Below are 24,552 nucleotides of genomic sequence, written 5' to 3' on the forward strand. Positions count from 1 at the left end.
CTTCCTCCACTGCTGCTGACAGTCATATTGAGGCTGTGGGTTTTTACTCAAAATACTTCCTACCACTCCAAGATCGAAAGACAAAGATGCCAAAATTCAGTTTGAACAGTGTATTGATACTATGAATCATCAGCTGTTCCTAATCAGGCAAATTTAGTTCATGGTTTATCAATCAAACAATCAAAATATTGTATTAATCCCAGGGGGAAATTCAGTTTTGTGACGTGGCACTACATTAGAATAAAATGGGCTTATTTTGAAGACATGATGAAGCTCTCGGTTATGTTTTCAATGGGACATTAACATATACTCACTTTCACTTAAAGGTCTCATATTATACTCTTTTTAGGAATATAATATAGCTTTCAGATGTATAAGAAACATGTCTCTGGAGTGTTTTGTTCAAACTGGGGACACATATTTATGTATAAGAGACATCAACAAGTGCATTTTGCATAATAGATGACCTTTAATATACATAGCTAACACTGTAAGGTTGTCCGTCTGACTCCTAGCTAAAGCTGTTAGCTCGTCCATCCAATTAGCTAGTGACCTTACATTGGCCATAATGATAGGGGAGAGCTGGACTCAGCTCTCCTCATTTTCTCTTCTGTTAACCCCTGCATCATCTTTTTCTTTCTCCTGATTTCAGTGGTGATAGAAGTGTTCTAAACACTTTGCTAGCAGGCATGATTAACTTCACCCTGGTATAAACAAGTGAGCCATGTGGTTGCTGCGCAACAACGGCGTGGCTACATCAACAGCAGGAACATTTCTTATGGAAGTTACTCACAGAAAAATAACAATTAAGATCAAATAAGAAAGCTGAAAAGTAAAAAAGAAAAAAAGGCGGAGCAGCTGCAACAAGATGTACGTTTGGCACTGAATCTAAAATCTAAAGAAGCAGGAGATAAGTAACAAGAAGTTGCCACACAGAAATGTGTGCGTGTCTCTGTTTGTTGTGTAGTGGAATAATGACCAAAGTGGGTCTAGTTCAAACTGAATATTTACTGGTCATATTGTAATCCTGTAATATTTACAGCAGTTTCTAAAGGTAACGGTGATAAAAGCTGAACATGAACTCGACATCTCGTATTCTTATTTTTTGTTCTCTAACCGGAAAACACAGCCACAAGCACTTCAAAATAACAGCATTTCCTGTCAAGGACTACAACATAAAATCAGTTATTAAGTTACAACACTGTTCAATGATTTGAGTTTCACAAAACACTCTGCTTTATTGCGTCATGTATAAAGCTTAAAATATATTTCTTTAATATGAACATTGATAGTGTGGACCAATATAAAAGATTACTCGAGCTTAAAACACCACACAGCTGCCTCCCATATTAAATAGGCAACTTATGAGGTGGGGGTCATTGGGGGGCCAAGCGGTTTTATCAGTATCGGTCACTTATCGGTTTCATCAATCAATGGTCATCACTGCCATTGACCCCTAATGGAAATATCTGTCTCTTAAGCAGCAGAATGCTCCTGTATGTTCACCAGCTAGTCGCTAACTGCTGCCGCCAGGTGTTGTGCAGGTGCAGCTTTCACTGAGAACAGCTGTGTGCTGCTGCAGCTGAAAAGAGAGCAACACCTCGAGAGGCAGAGTGAACAGTAAACAGAGAAGATGTGAAACAATGAGCCGCAGCTCACATAAACAGCTCCATAAAGCCGAGGGCAGCTGCAGCTCCAGCTGATCCTTCTCTATGAGTTTATCACCAGGGTCGGGACTCGGGTTACTTTGAAAATGTAAAGTAATCTGCTACGATTGCTAGTTACATTTAAAAAAGCTATGTAAACAGTAATCACAATATAAAAGGTAACCTGATTACTATTTGTTACATTTTGGATTACCTCAATATTAAATGCAATGCAAATAATTACAAGAGAAAATAAAGATGTTTTTAACTTAAGGTTATTATGTAAGACAACAGAACAACGTGACCTTAGAAAAGAAGAAACCAAGATATTTAGTATGCACATTTAAATGAACAAATGAAATGCATGCTCAAGGACTATGAAAACAAGTGCAACAAACAACCACAGTCTAAATCTGAGTATCTGTGGGTTTACTAAATACTGTTACTGTGAGCTGATTCTGACAGAGTCTAAAACCATGTAATGCTTAGTGGAAAAGCGCTACTTTCTTATGAGTTTTCTAATTATCAAATATATTAGTTGACTATGAAAGTAGCCTTATATTACAAGCTGGGATTTGGAGTTGCTGGTAATGACAATAAATTGTAGAAGAAGCATGCACATGAGACCTTAAGGGAACATGGGTCAGTTGTTGAGTCTGCCCATGTAGTTCACAGTGGTATGGTGACCAAAAGTTTTGGGGAAGGCTTGGGGCCAGTGTCCACATAGCGCCTTTTTCTGAGCGCAAGCATCTTTTTTTTATTGATTACAATAAATGATCTCTGTTAAAGAACAGAGAGCATGCATTAACATGTGGTCGTCTTCAGAAGAGGCTTTTTGTCCCAGTACTCGATTTGAAAATATCTCAACTTTTCTCAACAGCTCAGATGAAGTCACTGGAGTAAATTGGTGGAGAAGCTTGTTTTTGTCCTAAAGATAGAACCTATTATAACAAAGACAAAACGCCCATCTGTTGGAGGAGAACGTTGGGTGGAAACTATGTCAAACACACGTATAGAAGCCTAAACTTAAAAAGGGGGCAAGGCTAGTCTGTCATACAACAGTGGTGCCATGTGGACACATGCCATTAGAGTTCTTTAGCCTCCATCGAGCTTAAAGCCCTTTCTTTTTTAACTTACTTTTATGATCTTTGGAAGGAATTATTTATTTCCTATGAATACATCCAATAGTTAGTGATGCTGGACCCTTCCTGTCGAGCAGGGAGGGGGCAGGTGTTGTTGACGGATCCCTGCGGCTCAGTTGGCTCTGCTCTGGCTCTTATTTAGCATTTATTCATTTATCTAATTTCATCCTGGGGCCTTTGACTGCTTCTTGCTGCTCCTCCTTTACCCAATCACTGCTAACAGGACGGCTCTCTGCAGGTTTGGGCTGGAGCCCAGATTGTCTGATGCTCCACCGGGATGCAGGCGGGCCCCAGCAGACACAATTTGGGATAATTACAGGACTGCTTCAGGAGATGTGTAATCGCACAAGGACGCAAACACACGTCTAAATTGCACCCGCAGTGCCTTCTGGCGTTCTCGCCCAAATCATCCCACCTCCCCACACACACTTTCTACCCCCTCCCTAATCCCAGGTGGGCACATAAGTACACGCTCTCCCTTCAACAGAGGGAACTTCAAGGAGCTCTGAAACTAGCTTTGGCAGCTCTCGCAGCACTTCAAGCAGTCACCAGCCCACCTCCTCCTTACCACATCCACCTGCACCCCTTTGCTCATCTCCTTGCTCTCCATCAGTCTTGCTCCGTGTCGCCACCCACCGCTGCTATGCAGCATCCGATGTCTTTACAGCCTCAAAGTCATCTCTGATCTCTATTTCTATCTTTTCCTCCAACGAGGCTCATTTCATCATTGATTTGAGCAACGCCCCGGCTGTCACACCGCATCTACTGTTTGTGCGTGCATTAACGGCAGAAAAACACACAGTTTGTCCTTGTTTTCCCGCGTCTCACCTCATCTTACCTTACACCATCATAATTTAGGTTAGACATCTCTGTTGACTGTTCAGCGAGTGTGACCGACGTTAAATAAGCTAATAATTGAGCAAAGAATTTGGCTAAGGATGTGACCTAGATCTGAGGTTACATCCAACTGTCAGCTTAAAGATGCTTTACAGAGGGTTTCCTCATTAGTGTGCCACTGTGAAATTAGTTGTGACGGCAAATGCTGGCAGGAAGAAATGAGAAAAATCAGGCTGGAGACGTTACAGTATCTGCACTGATTTGCTTTGTACTTCCATTGGGTCCAATTTAAATTTTCCTGGGCTCATTTCCCCCACATGTTGAAATACTTCCGATAGACTGGTTATTACTTATGAATCAAAAACAGCGGGGAACCGATATAATGAATATGCCAATAGAAGAAAGCTTAGAACGGCCATTGAATTTTGCTCCGTTAGCATGTGCTTAAATTGTTAAAATACTCTCTCTAACGGTGGTTTCCTTACAAAAAATGCTAAAACATGGATGTCCAACTTACCGCCTGACAAAACGTCCACTCCGGCCCACTTGATGACTTTGCAGAGTATAAAAATAGTTTTTGTCAACTAGAGTTGCATTGTCCTAATAGGACTAGCATTTTCTACTGTATGCTAGATTCATTATCGTGAATCCTGTGTGTTTACTTAATAGTCTATGCAATATAATACTTTCAAGCTCAGGCTAATATTAATGTAGATATGGAATGTCAAAAATGGACAAAGTGGATACACATGTTTAGGTATTCCACTGAACAATGTTTTTCCTTACAGAGCCACAGAACTTTATTTGGTGCCACTATCACATTTTTGTATTTGCCGCATCTATATCTCCATGCTTTATTGTTCAAGAAGCTCTTTATTTTTCTCATACTGCCTGTGCTGCAGCACCTCTCCTCACCCTCTGTCTGAAACCAGAGCACAGTCTACTCTGATTTGTTAGCTGGCCGGCTCTTCTGTGATTGGTCAACTGCTAGAGATGTTCTGCCCCTTAGCCTATCACTTATAATGTGATGGAGTGCTAGCCAATAGAAGTTTGAGTGTTACAAAGTAACTACGTGCTTCTTTTACACTAAAGGTAAAAAATGAATTTTATTACGTAGTTATTATGCAAGTGTCGTCCTTGTCTGGCTCAGAAATTACGCCGTATTAGGCTCATGAAATAAAATGAGTTTGATTCCTTGTGCTAAAAAAATCCATTTTAACTCGCTTCAGAGAAAATGCTGAACATGAGTCATTAACACACTTCATTAACTGAATGAGTAAGTTACTCACTGTTTGAAAAGCAACATATTAAGGCCAGAAAGAACACTGGTTTGTTCTTGATTTGATACATGATGAGGTTTACGTTCCGCACAGTATTTAGAGTAAATACATTGTAAAGCAGTGTATGGGTTCGGGTTAGGGTTAGTACACAGGTTCACAGCTTTATTTTACTTAGCTCTATCCTTTTAGTATTCTTCTTTGTAACTACTTTGTACTACTGTTTTTGTAAAATGTTACCCTGCTGTTAGTGGTTTTGTAATGGTGTACACTGTCTTACTGTCAAGTTGCTTATGTTTTATCTTAACACTGCTATTTGATGTCAGCTGACACAATATAGGGTTAGGATTAAGGTTGGATTGTGAAACCACTGGGAATTTGGTACTGGCAAGAATGTTTTTTTTTTCTATTTTTTAGACACAACAAAACAGGAACTTCTGGAAGGCAGAAGGAGAAAGGGACAGGTAATGCTAAAACAAAAGCATATGATTGGTTGAGACCTCACTGGTCATTGTAGAGCTCGATTTGTAGTGCGTCACACAGCGACGCAGTGTATCAAACATGACATCCTTATTTTGCCTCATATTTTTCTTGTCACTTCTGTTCTGTCATCATCATTTCACACAAATGACCTTGAAGGTGCACATAACAGCACTGCAAAACTATTGTCGGGACAATAATCTGAGTACTTTGTATTGTCCTGAGGTGAAATTGGGTTTTGTGACTTATAAGAATAATAATATACAAATATTTATAAAAAGCCAAGAGTTGTAGGTACAAAGAAATTCGACTGAAGATAAATAAAGCTGAATAAATATTTATATAAATATATATATATAAACTATTTTTTTAATTTGCATTTTATGAAATGATTCATATGTAGCAAAATAAACACATCTAGGTACCTAAAGGAACTACAACACAGTTGACATATCCTATATGAAATCATAGTAATAATAATAATATAAATAAAAGAATGGATACAATATCAATAGTATAACTCTTCATTATAGTGTTCCATACTTTACCCATTTTCAAAGACATGCATCTGGTTTTTATTCTCATAGTTGTTTTCTCCATTCCATAGATTTCATTTACTAGATTCTTCCATTGTGAGTTAATAAAGTTAAGTTAAATTAAATTTAAACACCAATTAAAAGAAAAGGTTCCTACCTATTTGTTGTGATAAGAATAGCAATCATTAAACAAATAACTATGAATTGGCTAAAAGAGAATAACTTAATTAACTCACTATATAAACTATTTAAAGTAAAGTGTGCCCACTGTAAAATATATAACACCAGTACATATAGAAAATAGTTCATTAAGATATATTTATCGGTGTATTAGTAATAGTACTCGTAGAATTTGTTATATACATATAGTAGGTGTGCTGTGTGCAAAGTCTTTTACTTTGGTGAAATCAAATATGCAAAATCTAAAAATATATTTCACTTTTCAAATTTCACAGGCCTAACTAAAGATCCTTTTCTTTGGGTGTGCAGTGTGGTTAATTCATGCATTTTTGACATCAATCCTAAGTGATGAAAGAGGGAGTTTGACGTGACAGAAGCGCTAGCTTTTCAATTGTGACACATTGATCGGGGTTTCTGGGGTATTCCAGCTGCTGCTGTGTTAACTGTGTGATCACTGTGCTGCTCACTGATCCGATCACTGACTGGAATTTCCCCAGATTTCCGGCCAGACATCAGGTGATAGCACACAAACACTTTGAAAAGTAAAAATGGAAGTTGGTTTATACGTCTCATCTTAACATGCAAACTATAACCATGGCTGTTTCTGAATCTGCTTTTTCTTATTCATTTTTGAATGTTTTACTTTTGAACAAAAATTGACAACAGAAAAATATATTAGCCTCAGCAGTGAGTAGAGTATTTCCATATCAAATAAATCTTCTGCTGCTTACAGTGTAATGTGGAGTCGCTCTGTATTGTGTGAATTTGTTTGGCAGTTAAGGCAACTAAACTCATTAAGAATACATCTTTGGATACATGATTTTCACTGGACAGGAAGGAGAAATCATAATCTGCAATCTGTCAAATCAATGTGTTGGAGTAAAAGTGCAATAGTTCCCTCTAAGATGCAGCAATAAAAAGAGGCATAAAACGGCAATACTTCAAGAATAACTACCTTTAATTTGTACTTTAGTACATGAGTTGAGTGAATGTACAGTACTTGGTAACATTCCACCACTGGTAGTTTTGACTACCTGAATGGCACTGAATGTCTCTCTTCTGAGATGGATCCTGCTGTTATGTTGATTTCCCATCTGTTGTCCTGGTGGATAATCTGCTTTTGGATTTACCAGCCTAAAAGTTTTAAGCTGACAGCCATAGTTTTGAAGAACTCCCATAAATTCATCGTCCCTGAAATTGTACTTATACAGTATATGCCTATATCTATAGTCTGAAAAATGGGATTAAACCTCCCACCTTTACCGTCTCTGTTAATTTGAGAACCTTCGCTCTTCCCTTATTTCCCTTTTACAAACACGTTCTCTTTCTGTATGTTCTTGGCACTAATGAAGCTCTGAAGCGTGTGGACTCGGCATTAGTGATTGACTTCCCACCTGCTCTTTGCTCTCTGTAACTATCTCAAGGACAATTCCAATTAGCACCCAGGCTTTGGTACGCTAGGTCGGCTCCCTAGACCTACCAGGGCCTCGGAGCATTTGATTGTCAGTACCTCATGAACACACTGACTGGGTGGAGAGAAGCCTCAGTGCATTTAAATTTTCCTCCCTCCTTTCCTCCCGCTTGTAACTCTCATCTCTCCAATCTTTCGACAAACTGGCAAAGCCTTTAAACAAAGTTAGATCAGTTCCCCCATTCCAACATTATTCATGAATATTAAAACGACGACGAGCTGCGATATACATACAGCGCATTTCGGAACACAGTCACGCGCCGGTACTCGTCAACGTGACTATCATTTACATTCAGATTTGTTATTCCCCGTGCACACCTCGTGTCCTCTAACTCAACTGATAAGGAGCTGCTCAGTATCCGGCTGTATAACCTCGCCGTAATGCTCTTATCCCAAACAACCTTGATGATTCAATGGCACTTTTTGAACCTGCCTTTCCATTCATTGTCTTTAAGTGTAAGATGAGACAAAGCAGTCAGGTCTTGAAGGGAAACTTCTGTGGAGACACCCTTGCGGTGACATTGATGATGAGTTTGCAAGAGCTCTTCCTGAACCTCTTTTTTCTTTGACTTACAGGAATACATTGGTTTGTCACATGCTGTACCGTAAGCAAAAGTTCAGAAAAGTCAAATAAATAACTCGATGTACCTTCTTTCAACCCGTAACAGGTCGGGGTCGTGCTGCACTACTCGTCTCTGTCGACCATGCTGTGGCTCGGGGTGACGGCGAGGAACATTTACAAGCAGGTGACCAAGAAACCTCAGCAGAGCCAGGATGGTGACCCACCTCCGCCCCCTAAACAACCCCTGTTGAGGTAATGTCTTCACAACACTTCTCAACCCATAAAACGGACATAGGCTGCTGTGTGTATATGTGTATTTGTCCCAGTATATTTTTGGGTGCTTGCTGTGTGTGTCTTTAGAGGGCAAGGACTGGTTCACTGCGCTATTATTTGCTTCCCTATTTCCCTCAGCCTAGACTCTGAGATGCAGGTGAAAGCCGTGCATGATGGTAAATGGTCTTCATTTATATATCGGGCTGTTGCAGTCTTTGCAACACCTACAAGTCAACATTCACACACATTTAAGCAGAGGCTGCCATACAAAGTGACCGAGAAACTAACACAAATTCACACATCATGGGCCATAGGGAGCCATTTTAGGGTTAGGGTTACGCCATTGGAAGTAATGTGGGGTACCTAAAGACACAACAACACGTTCACTTGGGATACAATCACTCATCTTTCAGTTGGTGGACTACTACTATATCCCTGAGCCACAGTCATCCTTCAATCATTCCTAGCCCACGTTGTCCCTATGATTCGAAGCATTGATGAAAGAAGTGTTCAAATAAAAAAAAATACCCAAAGAGCATACACATTTCTGCAAAGAAAGGGCCACTGCAACTAATTATGTTTAAACACATGTTATATTATTGAATTGTTGATGCATCAGTGTAAGAATAGCATTATAATTGAGTTTTTCTATACCTAGTACAGTGGTTAGGGCCTGGGGAGGGTACAAAATAATTAATAGGGAAGGAAAGAAAATCCGAGAATGCACCAAGTTTAAATGCCATATTCATATCAAAGATAATGTTACGAAATAAAATATAACATTTAAAATAATTGGCTACACCCATCTTGCCAAGCCAGACAAACTTTGTTTTATTTTTTTGTGTTTATTTGGAGAATGTACCTATTTGATCAATCATACCTTAAATAAATATATTAATTAATTGGTGAAAAAAAACCCTCAAGTAGATCATTTAGGAAAACAACGGTTGTATGCAGTCACAAGACAAAGAAAATGGAAGCTATCGATTGATCTGTAACAGTGAAACTCAATTACCGATTCATATATTCATACCGATTAGTTTTTGTTTCTAATAACACATTTTAAAATGGATGTGGGGTTAATTGAAGGTATTGTATTTAGTCGTGTGTATTAGAGCGTATGCCTGTTGATTTATGCTACTTTCTCTGTGTGAATGTGTTTTTCTTTGGTGTTTGCCTGCTCATGTTTTCTTTAGATGACAACAAAAGCTTTTCACAGATGAGTTATTGCATGCTTTATCTGCGGGGACATCCACAGCTAGTTTGCATTCTTTCAAGCCCCTGGCTTTGTTCACTTTGCAGTAAAAAGCTGTCAGGTCTTCCTATTTGTACCGCTTTGGTTCTCCTTGTGGATTTCCCCCACATTTGCTCATGATGAGAAACAGCATCTTTAATCTGAGTCAGTGTCAGCCGTGAGGAAAAAGAAGTCTATGTTGTTAAGGGTAATGATTCTCTAAATGTGAAAATGAGTCTGAGAAATGCCAGAGATAAGAGGAGCCAATTGAATTCTTTTTAATCGCTTAAACGCATCAGCTGTGGCATGTTAGCTTAAACTCACCTGTTGAAGGTGATATTCAGGCTGAAAGCTGTTACTATTTGAGGGTTCTCATTGAGTAAAAAACAATTAAAATCAAGACATTTAAACAGTTAGGTAAAAGGACTAACTAGGGCCAGTTTAAATATAGCTTTTTTTGCTCTAGTCCCAAACAGCTGTGCTTGTACTTGTAGGTGTAAGTAAGAAAATAGCAATTATGCTATGACATAAAATAAACTGGAATTTAGTCCCGTGTTCCAGAAACTGTTCTTCGTCTTTGTGTTTTTACTTTTAAATGTCATTCTCTTTTTTTTAAAGCACCCTTTTTACCAACAGATATGAAATACCCGGGCATTTCACTAGTTAAAAAGCTTGAGTTTAGATCACTTCACAGAGAAGCTGAGGATTAAACTGGGCACTGTACAGGATCGATAGCAACCTTTTGGGGGAAAGTAACATATACGTTTGAGATCCTTTTTTTATTATTTAATTTAGTTTTTACTTTAAATGTTACATGTTGCTTTTGCTGTTCCTTCGTGGCAAAGATGCAAATGAAGGCTTAGTTGCCAGCGTAATAGCTACAAGGTAGTTTTTGGCAATGAAAATCAGGCTCCTCAAACAGAACAACATATCATATACTTACAACATAAAATGTAAAAGTACAAAACTGTGCAAATTAAACAAAGATTTAAGTGAGAGGAAGTAACAAGTAAACTATGTACACGGAAAATAGCATTAGATAAACCAAAAATATCAAATTACATTCATCAAACATATTTAAACCTCTGATTTCCGCAGTTTTCCCATTAGTAATGAAACACATGCATTTGTTAAAGTAAGATTATTGTTTTTTTATTCTTGCATTCACTCGTTTATTTATTTTAAAATGTAACAGGGACAGTGTGCATTAATTAGCATTGCTGTGAAGGCACCAGAGGTAGCCAAGAGGCTTTTTTTTATCTGGAGTCGCTGGACAGATGTTGCAAATTCACCCAAAAAAGACATTTTAATATTAAAAAATAACAATTTAATACAATAATTTAGAACCATGCAATAAAGAGGCTCGCAACATAAGACAAGTGAATACAAACTCAAACAAATGTACAGTACATACAATATGTTTTGTTTCTTGTTGAGGTTTTGTTATACCCTGCAAAGCAAAGAGACTGAAGGTCAGATGAATGTCAGGAGGAAGAAGGACGAAGAGGTGACCGACTTTAAACAACCCGTTACCATGGCGTCACCCCCATGCTATAACTAATTACCTCAATCACCCAGGAGGCTGCAGAGCCGGGAGCCTAATCACAAATCTAAATGCATTTAGCCTTTTGACCCTTTAAATTGCTATTTGCTCAGACACACATCAGATTAATTTCTGCTTTTTGTAATTTCCTACTCATTCTCCATCCCTTTCCTTTTCTGCACTGTCACCACATTTGGCATGTTTAAGAGGATCAGCTTTTGAACCCACACGGTGCTCTTCCTCTGCGGTGAGAAGGTGCTGTGTGAGCTCTTCTGCACACTGCGTCTGCTGCAGAGCTGAACTCCAGAAGCTCCGAGCACAAATCCTTTTAAGGGAAGGTTTGAGAGCCAACCGAGGGCGTGGTGTAGCGAATGCCAGTTGGTAATTTTAAACCTTTTTATTTGGTTTTGAAGTGTCATTTCCTCAAAGCTATTGGAAGTTCCATGTATTATAGTTCCAATATTGTGAAATCTTTTGAAGATGACAGCGAATGAACCAATACAAGAAAATGTTTTAAACGCGTGGAGTCACTGCTTATGAACCCTTATGGAATACTTACTTTTAGGTTTGCTTATTTCTACCCCTATTCCACTGAAACACAGTTATGTTTTAGTTACGTACTAGTACTAGTTTTCCAAATGAGTTTGTCAAACCATTTTCAGATCGCTTGACTGGTTCAACGCTCGTCCACCGGCATTTAGTACCAGCGCCATTCACTGTCTGACTGTCAAACACATATTTCCCATCAAGTTAATATATATTCAGTTTTGATTGTCTATGAGACAAATGAACTTACTTATTTATTTATTGGAGTTTCTCCCCCCCCCCCCCCCCCTCCTGCCTGAAACACCTCCGACTTCTTTGTTTACTTCTGTAACATAGTGACATCACTTTTATTGACTAGCTATGACACATTCTACGTGATAGTCTAAGGGGGGGGGGGGGGGGGGGGGGGGGGACAGCTCTAAGCGGGAGACTTATGATCTCAACAGCGCTGGGCTCTGTAGCGTCGTTAGTAAAGTTTCTCGTGTATTACATTAGCATAGCCACCGATGATGTTACTTTTCGCCTTACTGGCTATGAGCTGTTATTGCTCCAATATATATATATAGCTTTGGAACACCACTGTGTTTTGATGGTAATACTTTTTTAATTATACTAAAGTCAAATTTAGAATACAAGACTAATATCTATAAATGTGAAGCATCATATGTCTGTCATTATTGAAACTTCAAACCGCTCAATAGTTCTTAAAAAGTCAGTTAGTCTCAGAGGATGAGGATCTCTCAACTGTATAAGCAGCACTCTCTTCGAAAAGCAAATCCTCAGACACTTTCGTGATCGGGGTTTTTAATATGGAGCATTTTCGAGGCTCTCTCATCATGCACTGCTTGTGAATGAGATAATTTGTCTGGGTGCAGGCAGGGGGGTGGGCTTGTGTGGCTCGGCAGGCGAGTTGATCCACAGTGATTGACTGTAATGCTCCCTGTCAGACAGGCTCATGCAATGAGACTTAACAGCTGGAGACAAATCAATTTCTCCTCTTAGACCCCCCCCCCCCCCCCCCCCACTGCAACCAACCTATTCCTCCTCATCCACCGCTCTGCCTGTCGCTCCTCTCCTGACAGCAACCAGTGGCGTATCCAGCAGACCATCACACTGACCTCTGTCAGAAAATCTGCTCCACTGTGTTGGACCAAACACCTTTAACACCTCTGTTAATGCTATTAACTGACAGTCATCTGCAGAGACTGGTGTGGATAATTCTTACGAAGAAACACTTTACCTCCTGGTAGAGAACATCCAACATCTGTTGAAGGCCAGCCTTTCCTGCCAGCCTTTCCTGCCAGCCTTTCCTGCCAGCCTTTCCTGCCAGCTTTCAATATTGAAGAGGACATACAGTGTTCTGGTCATTTATAGGTTCATATTAGTATTTAGTGTCTCTACTGTGTCATGTCTCCATGCTTTAATGTTCAAAAAGCTCTTTATTTTTCTCATACTGCCTCTACTGCAAGACCTCTTTTCACCCTCTGTCTGAAACCAGAGCCCAGTCTGCTCTGAACTGGCCGGCTCTGTTGTGATTGTCGAATCGCTTAGAGATGTTGCGGAAATTCCTAGCTTATCACATACAATTTCTTGGAGCGCTAGCCAATTGAAGCCTGAATATTACATAGTGATGTCATTATGCTACAGAAGTAAACAAAGGAGTCCAATGGAGTTGGTTCAGGCAGGGGACGAGTGTGTGGGAGAGAAACTCCCTCTGGAGGGAGTGTTGGGATTTTAGACTTTGCAGACCGTTTACATGCACACAAACCTATATAACACGCAGGAAAGGGGAATCCTCAAGAAGCATAATAGGGCCTCTTTAAGAATTACAAACAGGCCAATTCACTGCCTAGAAGGCAGAGTAAGAGATAGACTAAAATAATATTTCATCAGCTTTTCTCTGGTTGGGAAAGCTATGGAAAAGCTATTCTTAGATATTTAAAAGGGAATTGGCAAGTATCAATGACTGCTGATGCATGAACTATGAGATATGTGTATTAAAAATGAAAGGGTCTAGTGAAGTAGAATATCTAACTGAAATTAGAAAATGACCCAAAGGAATGAAGAACCTGAAATGAATGTAGCCCACTAGACTGCAGTTGAAAAAAAATGTTGCAGCTCAACATTTTTGGAAATGAATTGGAAGACTGAAACCACTCTATGTGTCCGTTTGATATAAGGAGTTAGCGTAGCTGAAAAGGGGGAAAACAGCTACCTGTGCTCTGTCCATAGGAAAACCAAATTTGCCAGACCAAGAAATAGTGAGCCGCATAACTCCTCATTGAATCGTGACCTGTTTTTGATTGATTTTAATTCAATATAATGTGTTATGGGCATTTTAATCTGTTGTTACCTTAGGACAGAGCCAGTGTAACTCTTTCTCTCATTAACAGTTTGCTGCTACTCTAAGCTAACCTGCTATTAATGCTTTTCTCATATCTATCTGCGATGGTATCGATCTTCACAATTAACTCTCTGCAAGTAAGCAAATTACTGTTTTTCGCAAAAATGGCACGCTCTTGCGATAGACAAAGTAAGTTGTAAGTAAGTAAGTATACATAGGTAGTGTGATGTCAACCGTAGGTTTTTGGACTACAGTTTTGAAGCCACGAGTTCAGAATTTTGGCCAGAAATGACACAAAAGGGTGGAGCTATCAATACACGTTTAGGCGACTAAACTTTTACAACTAAACATACACTAAGAAATGGATATAATTGTGAAGTAAAAATTGAATTGAGATTGAAGGGCAGAGGAATGTCAGGATGAGGTGGAGGAAGAAGTACGAAGGCTTCATCCCCATGGACAACACTGGTAGCTACCTGTCAATCCAAAAGTACTATTATGGTTTGAGTAATACCCTGCTTTGTGATCAATTGTACTCTAACTCAGACTGCAATTAGGAAAATGAACATCGTGCTGTTTTGAATAGGTCTAGAAAAAAACTAGTTGACACCGTAAAAGTAACTGGAAAATGTTTAAGAGGACATATTATGGACATTTTAAGATCTACTGTGACATGTCTCCTTGCTTTAAAGTTCAAAAAGCTCTTTATTTTCTTCTTTTCACCCTCTGTCTGAAACCAACACCTAGTCTGCTCTGATTGGTTAGCTGGCTGGCTTTTATATGATTGGTAAACTTGCAGATATCCCGCCTCTTAGCCTATCACTTACAATGGGTTTGATCGCTGGCCAATAGAAGCGGTAGTGTTACACAGTGATGTCATTATTTACCAGAAGTAAACAAAGGATTCTAATGGAGGTGTTTCAGGCAGGGGGGGGGTGTGGTAGCGAAAATCCCTCTGAAGGGAACACAGGGATTGTAGCCTTTGCACCGTTTACACAAACCAAAACCTATACAACACACTACAGGAATAAGAAAACCCCGCAAAAATAATACAGCCTCTCTAACTTAATTTTCTGATAGACTTCATAAAAATCTGAGCTTTTACAGCCAGTGAATATTGCTTGGAGAAAAACTGACTATAAACCTACTGTTGCATAGTCCAGCTTTAACCATACGCCTCTGGTCTGTGCCGGAGCTATACGACCATCCGTTGTCCCCATCTGTGCTATGTATATCCTGGTGCAGGAGAAAGAAAAAAGGACAGTGCAGAGGAACAAGATGGGTGGGGAGCCGCTGTGTAGCTGCTGGCTAAAAGGCACTTCAGGGTCTATTTATATCAGATGATTGCTGTTCCTAAACTCACTCAAACTCTGCATGCACAGACATTTAGCTTGAAGGCCTTTTTCGAATAGAATGTACAATAAAAATGTTTATGTCCAAGTCTGGTAGACTTTGTTATCCCACATAGTGAGTGCAATCATTTTAATGGGAAGGAGCACCGTTTATGCATAAAGGCATAGCGGCATGTAGATGGTAATTTGATCACAGGTGCTCTTTTGTTTGTGTGTGTGTGTGTGTGTGTGTGTGTGTGTGTGTGTGTGTGTGTGTGTGTGTGTGTGTGTGTGTGTGTGTGTGTGTGTGTGTGTGTGTGTGTGTGTGTGTGGTTTATTGGACATAGGCCTGCAGGAGACACAAGCTGGCTTTCCTGGAGGGGATAAAGGAGAATGAAGCTTATAAAGCACAGGGTGCTTTAAAATCCACTAGTTCTTCTCATTTATGCTTATCTGGCTGACGGCTGTGTAAATGGCTTTCTGTTGAAGGAGAGTCCCCCGGGGGAACCGTTCCACTCAGAGACAGTGACAGGCCGGTAATGCTGCCTCGCCAAACCCCCTACTCCCCACCTCCATCCACCCCACCACCCCTCGCCAAACCAGCCCAGACAAACATCTTGATTGTAATTGAATTTTTGGGACGGGTGCTGTGTGACGAGGACAGATTTGGAGAGAGAAGGGAAACTGAGGAGGAAGATGGAGTGGTGGAAAGGTTGGAGCAGTGACAGGGGTTGAGATTGAACTGGATGGAAGAGGAAATAGCATGGTGTTGTATAGGAAAGAGAACGACAAGGACAGAGAGGGGGCTGCTGGGGATGGAGTCTTTGTTCCTGCGCTGAATTCTTAAAGCTTATGAAATGTACATACCTGCCCCTGTCTATTGAGTAATTATTAAAGAGGCCCTGTTATGCTTCTTAGGGTTTTCCCTTTCCTGTAGTGTGTTTTATTGGTTTCTGTGCATGTAAACGGTCTGCAAAGGCTAAAATCCCAACTGTTACTTTTACTTATGTATTTTAAGTTGTAGAACCAAACAGGAAGTCTTGTAGGCTTGTGTTAACCAGAGACCTCATATCAGGCTTGAAACTATAAACACGTTAAAAACCATTGAATTCTACAGGGGAAAACCAAAATCATAAAATGCTGAGTCTCTGAGTTCACCCCAGCGTTTTACTCCTTGGTGCGGTTTGTTTGGGTTGGTGTGAACGCAGCCCAAGACCTTTGATGTGAACTAAACAACCGGAATCCGGTCCGCCTCAAAGAGGGGGACCAGAGTGTTTGAACGCAGTCCGCACCAAAACATAGGAAGCGTAGTATCAATAGGTTACAAGAACACGGAGGTCTTCAAAATCATAAGCAAAAGAATGAAGCAGAATAGATTTAACCGGAGTGTTGAACAGTGTTGTGTAAAAGTCAAAAAGCTCCGTCAACAATACATATATGTGTTCAACGCGCTGCAGAGAAGTGTCAGCTCCCCTGATATTTTAGACACTTTTTTAAATCTATGCTGTGTATAACATACCTGCCTATGCTTTCATGCATTCTGAAATCATTCAATAATTCACCAAGATACAAACAACTATAAACATAAACTAGGCTATATTTGCTTTGAAAATACCCACTCGATGATCCGACGCTACAGTGAAATTGCCAGGATTTGCGTTTTACCCGCTTAATGTCTGACCAATGGTTGAACAGCATTTCCGTGCACATGCTTTGTTCACGGTCAATGGTCTGTTTGAGGTTTGTCTGTGTCAACGCAAACCAAACTTTCTGAAAAATGAAACAAGGTCACAAACTTGCGTCTGGTGCGCACCAAAGAAGCCGACTATTAGGTGTGAATGCGACCACAACAAATTATGGAAAGGAACCTTAGGATACAATACACATATTTCTCTACGTTAGACTTATTCCGAGATCTTTATTGTCATGTTTCAATGACTTTTGAAAAGAGTAGTACCGGTGTTGTCAGAGTTTATTGCATTGTCGTAAAGGAAGACTATGCTCAGTGTCTAATAGAGTTACCATGTCAGGGTTGAACATGTAGCTTGTTCCGACAAAGTGAAAGCACATTAGATTTCAGAATGAGACTTCTTCTTGAGCGAGACTGGGTTGGACAGACCGGATCAAGCTAAATGTAAAGAAACATTTATATTTCTCTATAGGCTGCTTTCGATGTCTTCAGACACCTTTAATAACAATCTAAGACTGTCTGTGGCAAAAACAAGCACTTCCAGTGGATGTACATTGACGGTGCGCAATGGCCCAAAGCAATTACATTGCAGCCTGTTTAGCAGATGCCGTCCGCAGCGCTTTCCCTAAACACTGGACCAATTTTTAAAAAGTGGTGTCCCCATTAGTCACGTTGACACACAACAAAGTAAAATAGGGCTGAGCTTGAAAAATACCTCAGTAACAATTCGAGAGCATCTCAGAGAAATAGCAAACATATTCCTTTTTCATCAGAACTTTCTGCATTGTTCATTTATCATTTGTCACAGTCTGCTGCTCACCTTATCTTCACATTCTGATTCACTGCCCTTCCTTTTTATGTTTAATTGCATCTTGCAGATGTGTATTGTTGTCTGAAGGTATTCACAACCAACGCATTGAAGGAGAGTCACTTTTTTGCTTGCTCTACAGCAGTGGTTCTTAAACTTTTTGTCTGACGACCCCACAAAAAAAACTGGAGAGGTTTGGTGACCCCACTTTCCCAAAAGTGTGTAAGTGTGACGTCACGTTTCCGTAGCAACCGATTTTTTGTTCCAATCCAAACAAATTAACAATGTATGACGATTATTTTATGGAAAAGGAACGATTTTGTGTGAATTAATTTACGAGTTTGCGTCTCCAATGATTTGAGTGATAGTCATACATTTTGAAAGAAACAGCAATGCCATCTGCAGTTTGGTTGTTTGGGGGCGGGCTGTAAATCGCGTTGCCAGGACAACGTTATGCATTGCAAACCCATGGTAACGACTGTCAATCAAGCAAAAACAAATAGGCAATGTGTAAGAAAAGGCCTGGGCGGCAACAATTTATTAACGCAAACAAGAACTGGAACAAACAAAGCAATGAAACAAATGTCCAAATCAAACGGGAGTCAAGAGTCAACAGAGAGTGTGTATGATTGGAACGATCTCACTTCCTCTTATACGGACGCCATGTCAATGAGAAGGATGGGCCTGCTTCCGCGAGCATAGCAGGTCAATTCGGGGATCGATGCTGCTCACAGCAACACGAAGATTCTCCTCCATGCTGTTGAGACGACATCTGTATTTGTTCTTTATGTAGGCCAGGGACGAAAATGTCTTTTCGCACAGATAGGTTGATCCAAACGGCGTGAGGATGTCCATGGCAGCCTTGGACAACCCGGGGTATTCCTGCACAACTGACAGCCAGAATTCATCTAGAGTTTTTGAGGCAAACGACGCCTGCAATGTGCGGTCGCTGGACAGCTCAATCAGCGCATCCTCGAGCTCAGATGGCAGGTTGTTTGAGGAGCAGTTGGTGAATGGTTGTCGTACCCAGTCAAAAGGCTCTACATTCTCCGTGAGGAAATACTTATTGAATTTGTCGAGGAGACTACGAAGATGACAGGTTATTGACTCTTTCAATGAATTGGCATTCATGTCACTCTCCAAAAAGTCGTGCAGCTCCGAGAACATTTCAAAGTCCCCACTCTCTGCACGGGCTGCCCAACGCTGCAATTTTTTTGTGAAAGCATTCACTTTGTCTGAGAGGGTCAGGATGTTTGTGCTGGGGCCTTGTAGTGACAGGTTGAGACTATTTAATTTGTCAAATATGCACGCCAGGTATGCAAGACGTGATAACCATCTCGAGTCAGTGAGATGGTCTGCAAGAGGGGAATGCACGTCTGAGAGGAAGGTGCGCACCTCGCTTCGCAACTCGAACAGGCGTGTAAGAACTTTGCCCCGTGAAAGCCACCTTACCTCTGAATGAAAAAGAAGGGATTCATGTGCAGACCCCATTTCCTGGCAGAGAAGGGCGTAGAGTCGTGAATTTAAAGGGCGCGATTTGATCGAATTCACTATTTGGATTGCTGTTTGAAGAACATTGTTAAGCTCGGGTTCAAGTGTCTTGGATGCCAGGGCCTCCCTATGGATAATGCAGTGTGTGAACTTGACATGTGGTGCAACGCTAAGGACCTTGGCTTTCAGCCCTTTGTGTTTTCCCATCATAGCCCCGGCACCGTCAGTGCATATGCTTATGCATTTATCCCAATCCAGGCCTGTCTCCTCCATCCAACCATTAAGACAGTTAAAAATGTCTCCACCAGTACATCTTCCTTCCATCGGAGAGCAGCACAGCATGTCCTCATGCAGTTTCCCGTCATGACTGTAGCGAATGAAAACCATTAAATGGGCTACATTAGTCAAGTCAGTAGACTCGTCTAACTGCAAAGAAAACCGGCTGTTTTTCACTCTCTCGATGAGCTGGCATTTCATATCATTAGCGATGTCGTTAATGCGTTTGGACATGGTATCATTGGAGAGGGGAATCTGTTTAAGCACACTTGCGATCTTTTCACCATGCATTGCTGTGGTCATCGCAATTGCTGCAGGAAGGATGAGGCTTTCAGCAATTGTGTGTGGCTTTTGTGCTTTGGCTACAAGGTGGGCCACTTTGTATGACGCTGCCAAGGCTTTGGTGGGCACAGTAGCTTGGCTATGCACAACGGTCTTTTGCCCATGCAGCGCAGCTTCTTTTCGTAAAAAAAATGTCATGGGTTTCTGAGCATCATCTGGATGTCGGCTTTCGAGATGTCGTCTCATTTTTGTGGGCTTTAAACTTTCATGTGCCAGAACATCGCCGCAAATAACACACTGTGGGTGGTCGAGCTCATGTTTTACCTGGCACGTGAATCCATATTTAAGAAATTCTTTCAGGTATCGGCGACGCCTCGTTGGTGGGTCTTTTTTATTCTCACCACCGGCCAAACTTGTCCCATCTGAGGATCGCGGAGGAGTAGGTGCACAACTGGAGGTAGATGGCACTTCTGAGCTCAAATCATTGTTTTTTAGCAGCCACCTGTCCATTTTTGATGAAAGTTATAACTAGGCTAGTGGCTAAAAAAGTGGCTAGTATCACAAACGTGGCTAGTAACGTGGCGAGTTAACTATGACGTATTGTAAAAAAACCGGGAAGAAATTGAGTTTGAACAGTGGGCGCAGATTGTTACATTGTTTCTATCATAGGACCAATAAACGATTCGAAACGCCATTTAAAGCTGGGCAACTTTTTTTTTTCTCTCTCTCTCTCCCTCTTAACAGCGTGTAGGAATGAGAAAAAGGCAGATTTTCATTGTATTGACATTTTATTTTTCGTTGTTTCACCAGGTGTTATAACAGCTAATTTCCGACTGAAGTAACAAATAATTTTGCGACCCCACGGAAGTTTTTGCCGACCCCGTTTGGGGTCGCGACCCCTAGTTTAAGAATCACTGCTCTACAGAACAAATAAGTTTCTAATTCATCATATACTACTTTCCACTGAATCCAACAGATGTAACTGGTAATCAGATTTCTTTCGGTCCACTGGTGGCCTCACGGTCAGTGCAGCTGTGAGTTTCCATGTGTCACACAAATTCCATAGGGTTTATTATTTCCCACATTTACTTATAAATTAGTTGTTTTGTAATTCTTCATTTCAAACGTACAATGTGATTGGTCAATCACTCATATCCTCATACATATAGCCTTGTTATTTGGCAATTGAAACAATTGCTTTGACCATTAAATATGATGCCTTCCTCTCTGTTCATTGCATTTTCCCATTTCATATCTTTCACTTCATTTGAAGAGACCCTCTTATGTGTTTTAGGGTTTTCCTTTTCCTTTATTGCGTTATATAGGTTTGTGTGAATGTTACTAGTCTGCAAAGGCTAAAATCCCAAACCGGGTAACAGGGGCACTGCTCCCTCTTACTGACGGCCTGCGCCCTCAGACCAAAATGCAGATTTTCCCCGTAAAATGTTAAATTGATGCCAGAAACAAAATATTTCTGTTCTTCAAAAACGATATGATGACTCCAGAAATATGAAGATGGTGTGAAATGTGTCGTCAGACGTCAGAGACAGCTTACGGAGAATAAATAGGGGATGGATGTCCAGTGGGTCTGCCGGCGGACGAGTGGCAGGCAGCAGGCTGACACTGAAACTGATTTCTGAATTACATTGTTTCTTTTACTCTCCTTTTTTCAGTAGAGGAAGTAAAGAAACCGGAACTCTTGATTTATTTGTTGTTTGAGGTGCAAGATATGAGCAGGTTTAAAACAGGAAGAAACTATTATTTCCGCTTCACTCCAATGAATAATTTTCACAGGAAAGTGGGCGGGGCCGGGATTTGGACCGGAAGGGAAGTTAGCTTCCTCATACTGTATTTTTCTAGAAAAAACCCTGCGTGTGTGTATTTGTAATGTGTGTGAATACAATAATATTGTGGGAAACACTATTTCCCCTTGGAGATTAGTAAAGGGCCATTGTATCTTATCAATCAGAGCAGACTGGGCTCTGGTTTCAGGCAGAGGGTGAAAAGAGGTGCTGAAGCACAGGCAGTATGAGAAAAATAATGAGCTTTTTGAACTTTAAAGCAGGGAGACATGTCACATCTCATGAAAAGTTAATGTATACACATAAGCACTTTGACAAGATAAGGCATAAGATGGAAAATGCTGAATTACTGGAATGTAAGTGAAAGTAAGTTAGTTAGTGACGATTGGTTGTTTGATTTCACGGCTGAATGTTGCATCACATTAAATGTTGTGTTTGCCAAGAAAAGTGACACAGCATTATCTCCTTTTCTCTCTGAAAGCATGATCTGGTGTATCCTAAGCAAAAGGAGACTACAAGGAAAGTATTGAAGCTCCTCTCCTATCATCTAGAGAATTCGAACAGCTGCCACTTTGGGGTCATTCCCCTCCATAAGGAACCTTGCTGAGCAAAAAAAAGAAAGACTATTCTGTCACCACCCAGGTTTCTCCTCACGTATCAGGAGCTGTTATGATCAGCAGATGCTGTAAATCTCACCAATGAGTGCTGACAAGTCCATCGTGCTTACATCGACAGAGTAAATTTCGCACTTTGGTTTGTGGCAAAGAAAACAAACTGTAGGTGTGATCGCACCAGGAGAGTGTGATCACAAACACGTTGACAAGTCATATTTGTGGAAAGTATAAGGAATGGATATCCTGAAAGTATGTTCTTGTGCCTGTTGCTCAGTGTCATAGTTTGTTGTGTATAATCTTCTTTGTTTACAGGGGTTTTCTGGTTTTCTGTGTGTCTAAAACAATTTCTCAACTGACTGTTGTAGTCCTGATGTGAGCTACAGGATTTGCTATTGCCTTATTCACTCTAACTTTGATTTTCTATTTTCTCTGTGTGTCCCTCTGTCACCTCACAGATTTTATTTAGTCAGCGGTGGAGTGCCCCTCATCATCTGCGGGGTCACGGCAGCCGTCAATATAGACAACTATGGCAGCGGGGAGCAGGCGCCGTAGTAAGTCCTCCATTTGCTTCTGCTCTCAAGGTTAAATTACACACTCTGCTGGCAGCGGTTGAGAGAAACACAGTACATTCACTCATGTGTTGTTCTTAAGTGCTGTTTTGACATACTTGTACTTGAGTATTTCTTTTATATGCTACATATACTTATACTCCCAGGCAAATATTACACTTTTTATTCCGTAAAATTTAGAAGTGGGAAGTAACTAGGTACATTTACTTAAGTACAATTTTGAGATACTTGTACTTTACTTGAGTATTCCCATTTTATGCTACTTGTTACTTCTACACCACTACAATTCAGAGGTAAATGGTGTACTTTTACTCCACTACATTTATATAATACTTTCAGTTACAGATTTGGATGGATGATGGTAAATATAATCAGCGCTTAAATCAGACTTTAGTTCACCTGGAGTAAATTCAGCAGCTACCCTGCAGTATACAGAGTCATTCAAACTAGCCGCACCTTTACCAGCTCTGAGAACACTTTAATGATCAATCATTATAAAACATATCAGAGATATTATTCTGAAATGGACCAATCAAACAAAGACTACTTTTACTGTCGCTACTTTAAGTACATTTAGATATAAGCCAATACTTTTGTACTTTTACGTCAGTAAAATATGATTTTAGGCCGTATTGTACTACCCAGTATTTTACAAAGTATCTGAAATTGGCTTAACATTGTCAAACCACAACATTAAAACAATATAAGAGATGTTAGTGATAAACAGAATTTGAGTGTTTTATCATTCTGTTAATTTTGCCTATTTCGTACTTTTATCGTTGATACTTGAAAAACATTTGAATTAAATTCATTATGAATTTATACTATACTACACTACACTACACTATACTACACTACACTATACTACACTACACTATACTACACTACACTACACTACACTACACTATACTACACTATACTACACTACACTATACTACACTACACTACACTATACTACACTACACTACACTACACTACACTACACTACACTACACTACACTACACTATACTACACTACACTACACTATACTACACTATACTACACTACACTACACTATACTACACTACACTACACTACACTACACTACACTATACTACACTACACTACACTACACTATACTACACTATACTATACTACACTACACTACACTATACTATACTACACTACACTATACACAGTATTCAGTATATAACTTAAGTTAAATATCTAAGAACTTCATGCACCTCTGTCTGTTGCTGCTTTTAAAAGAAGTGCCATGCATGCTTTTACATGTGGGTAACATGTGCATTTTGGGGTCTTGTATGTTCATTTATTAAGTAATCGGATAAGTGATAATACAAAAGGATTCATAACCTTAAGGCAGGGCATTGTTCTCACTTCAGATTAAGGAGCTGCAAAAAGAGGTGCATAATTAACTAGTAATTAATGCACAATAAAGTAAGGACCGATGTAAGTAGACAGGAGTTAAGGTATGACATCATAGATCTGTAAGTTCAACGAAATAAATGTGTTGTTTTTTTTTGCCAGCAAAACAATTATAAAACCTACAGATATTTTATTACAGTTGTAAAGCAGTCTTTGAACATTATTGTTAGCACTTATAGTGCATTATAATCC

At 40.0% G+C, this 24,552-nt stretch overlaps 1 protein-coding gene across 1 annotated transcript in view; it reads left to right on the forward strand.

The window, feature by feature from the left end:
* Window positions 1-24,552, forward strand: part of LOC134858530 (adhesion G protein-coupled receptor A3) — a 231,850-nt gene that overhangs the window by 201,995 nt on the left and 5,303 nt on the right. The window contains exons 17-18 of the mRNA XM_063874486.1: window positions 8,238-8,383; window positions 22,821-22,916. Of these exons, the coding sequence (XP_063730556.1) occupies window positions 8,238-8,383; window positions 22,821-22,916 (242 nt within the window). The remainder of the gene's footprint in view (window positions 1-8,237; window positions 8,384-22,820; window positions 22,917-24,552) is intronic.

Source organism: Eleginops maclovinus, chromosome 22 (assembly GCF_036324505.1).
Source record: "Eleginops maclovinus isolate JMC-PN-2008 ecotype Puerto Natales chromosome 22, JC_Emac_rtc_rv5, whole genome shotgun sequence".
NCBI classification, from domain to species: Eukaryota; Metazoa; Chordata; class Actinopteri; order Perciformes; family Eleginopidae; genus Eleginops; species Eleginops maclovinus.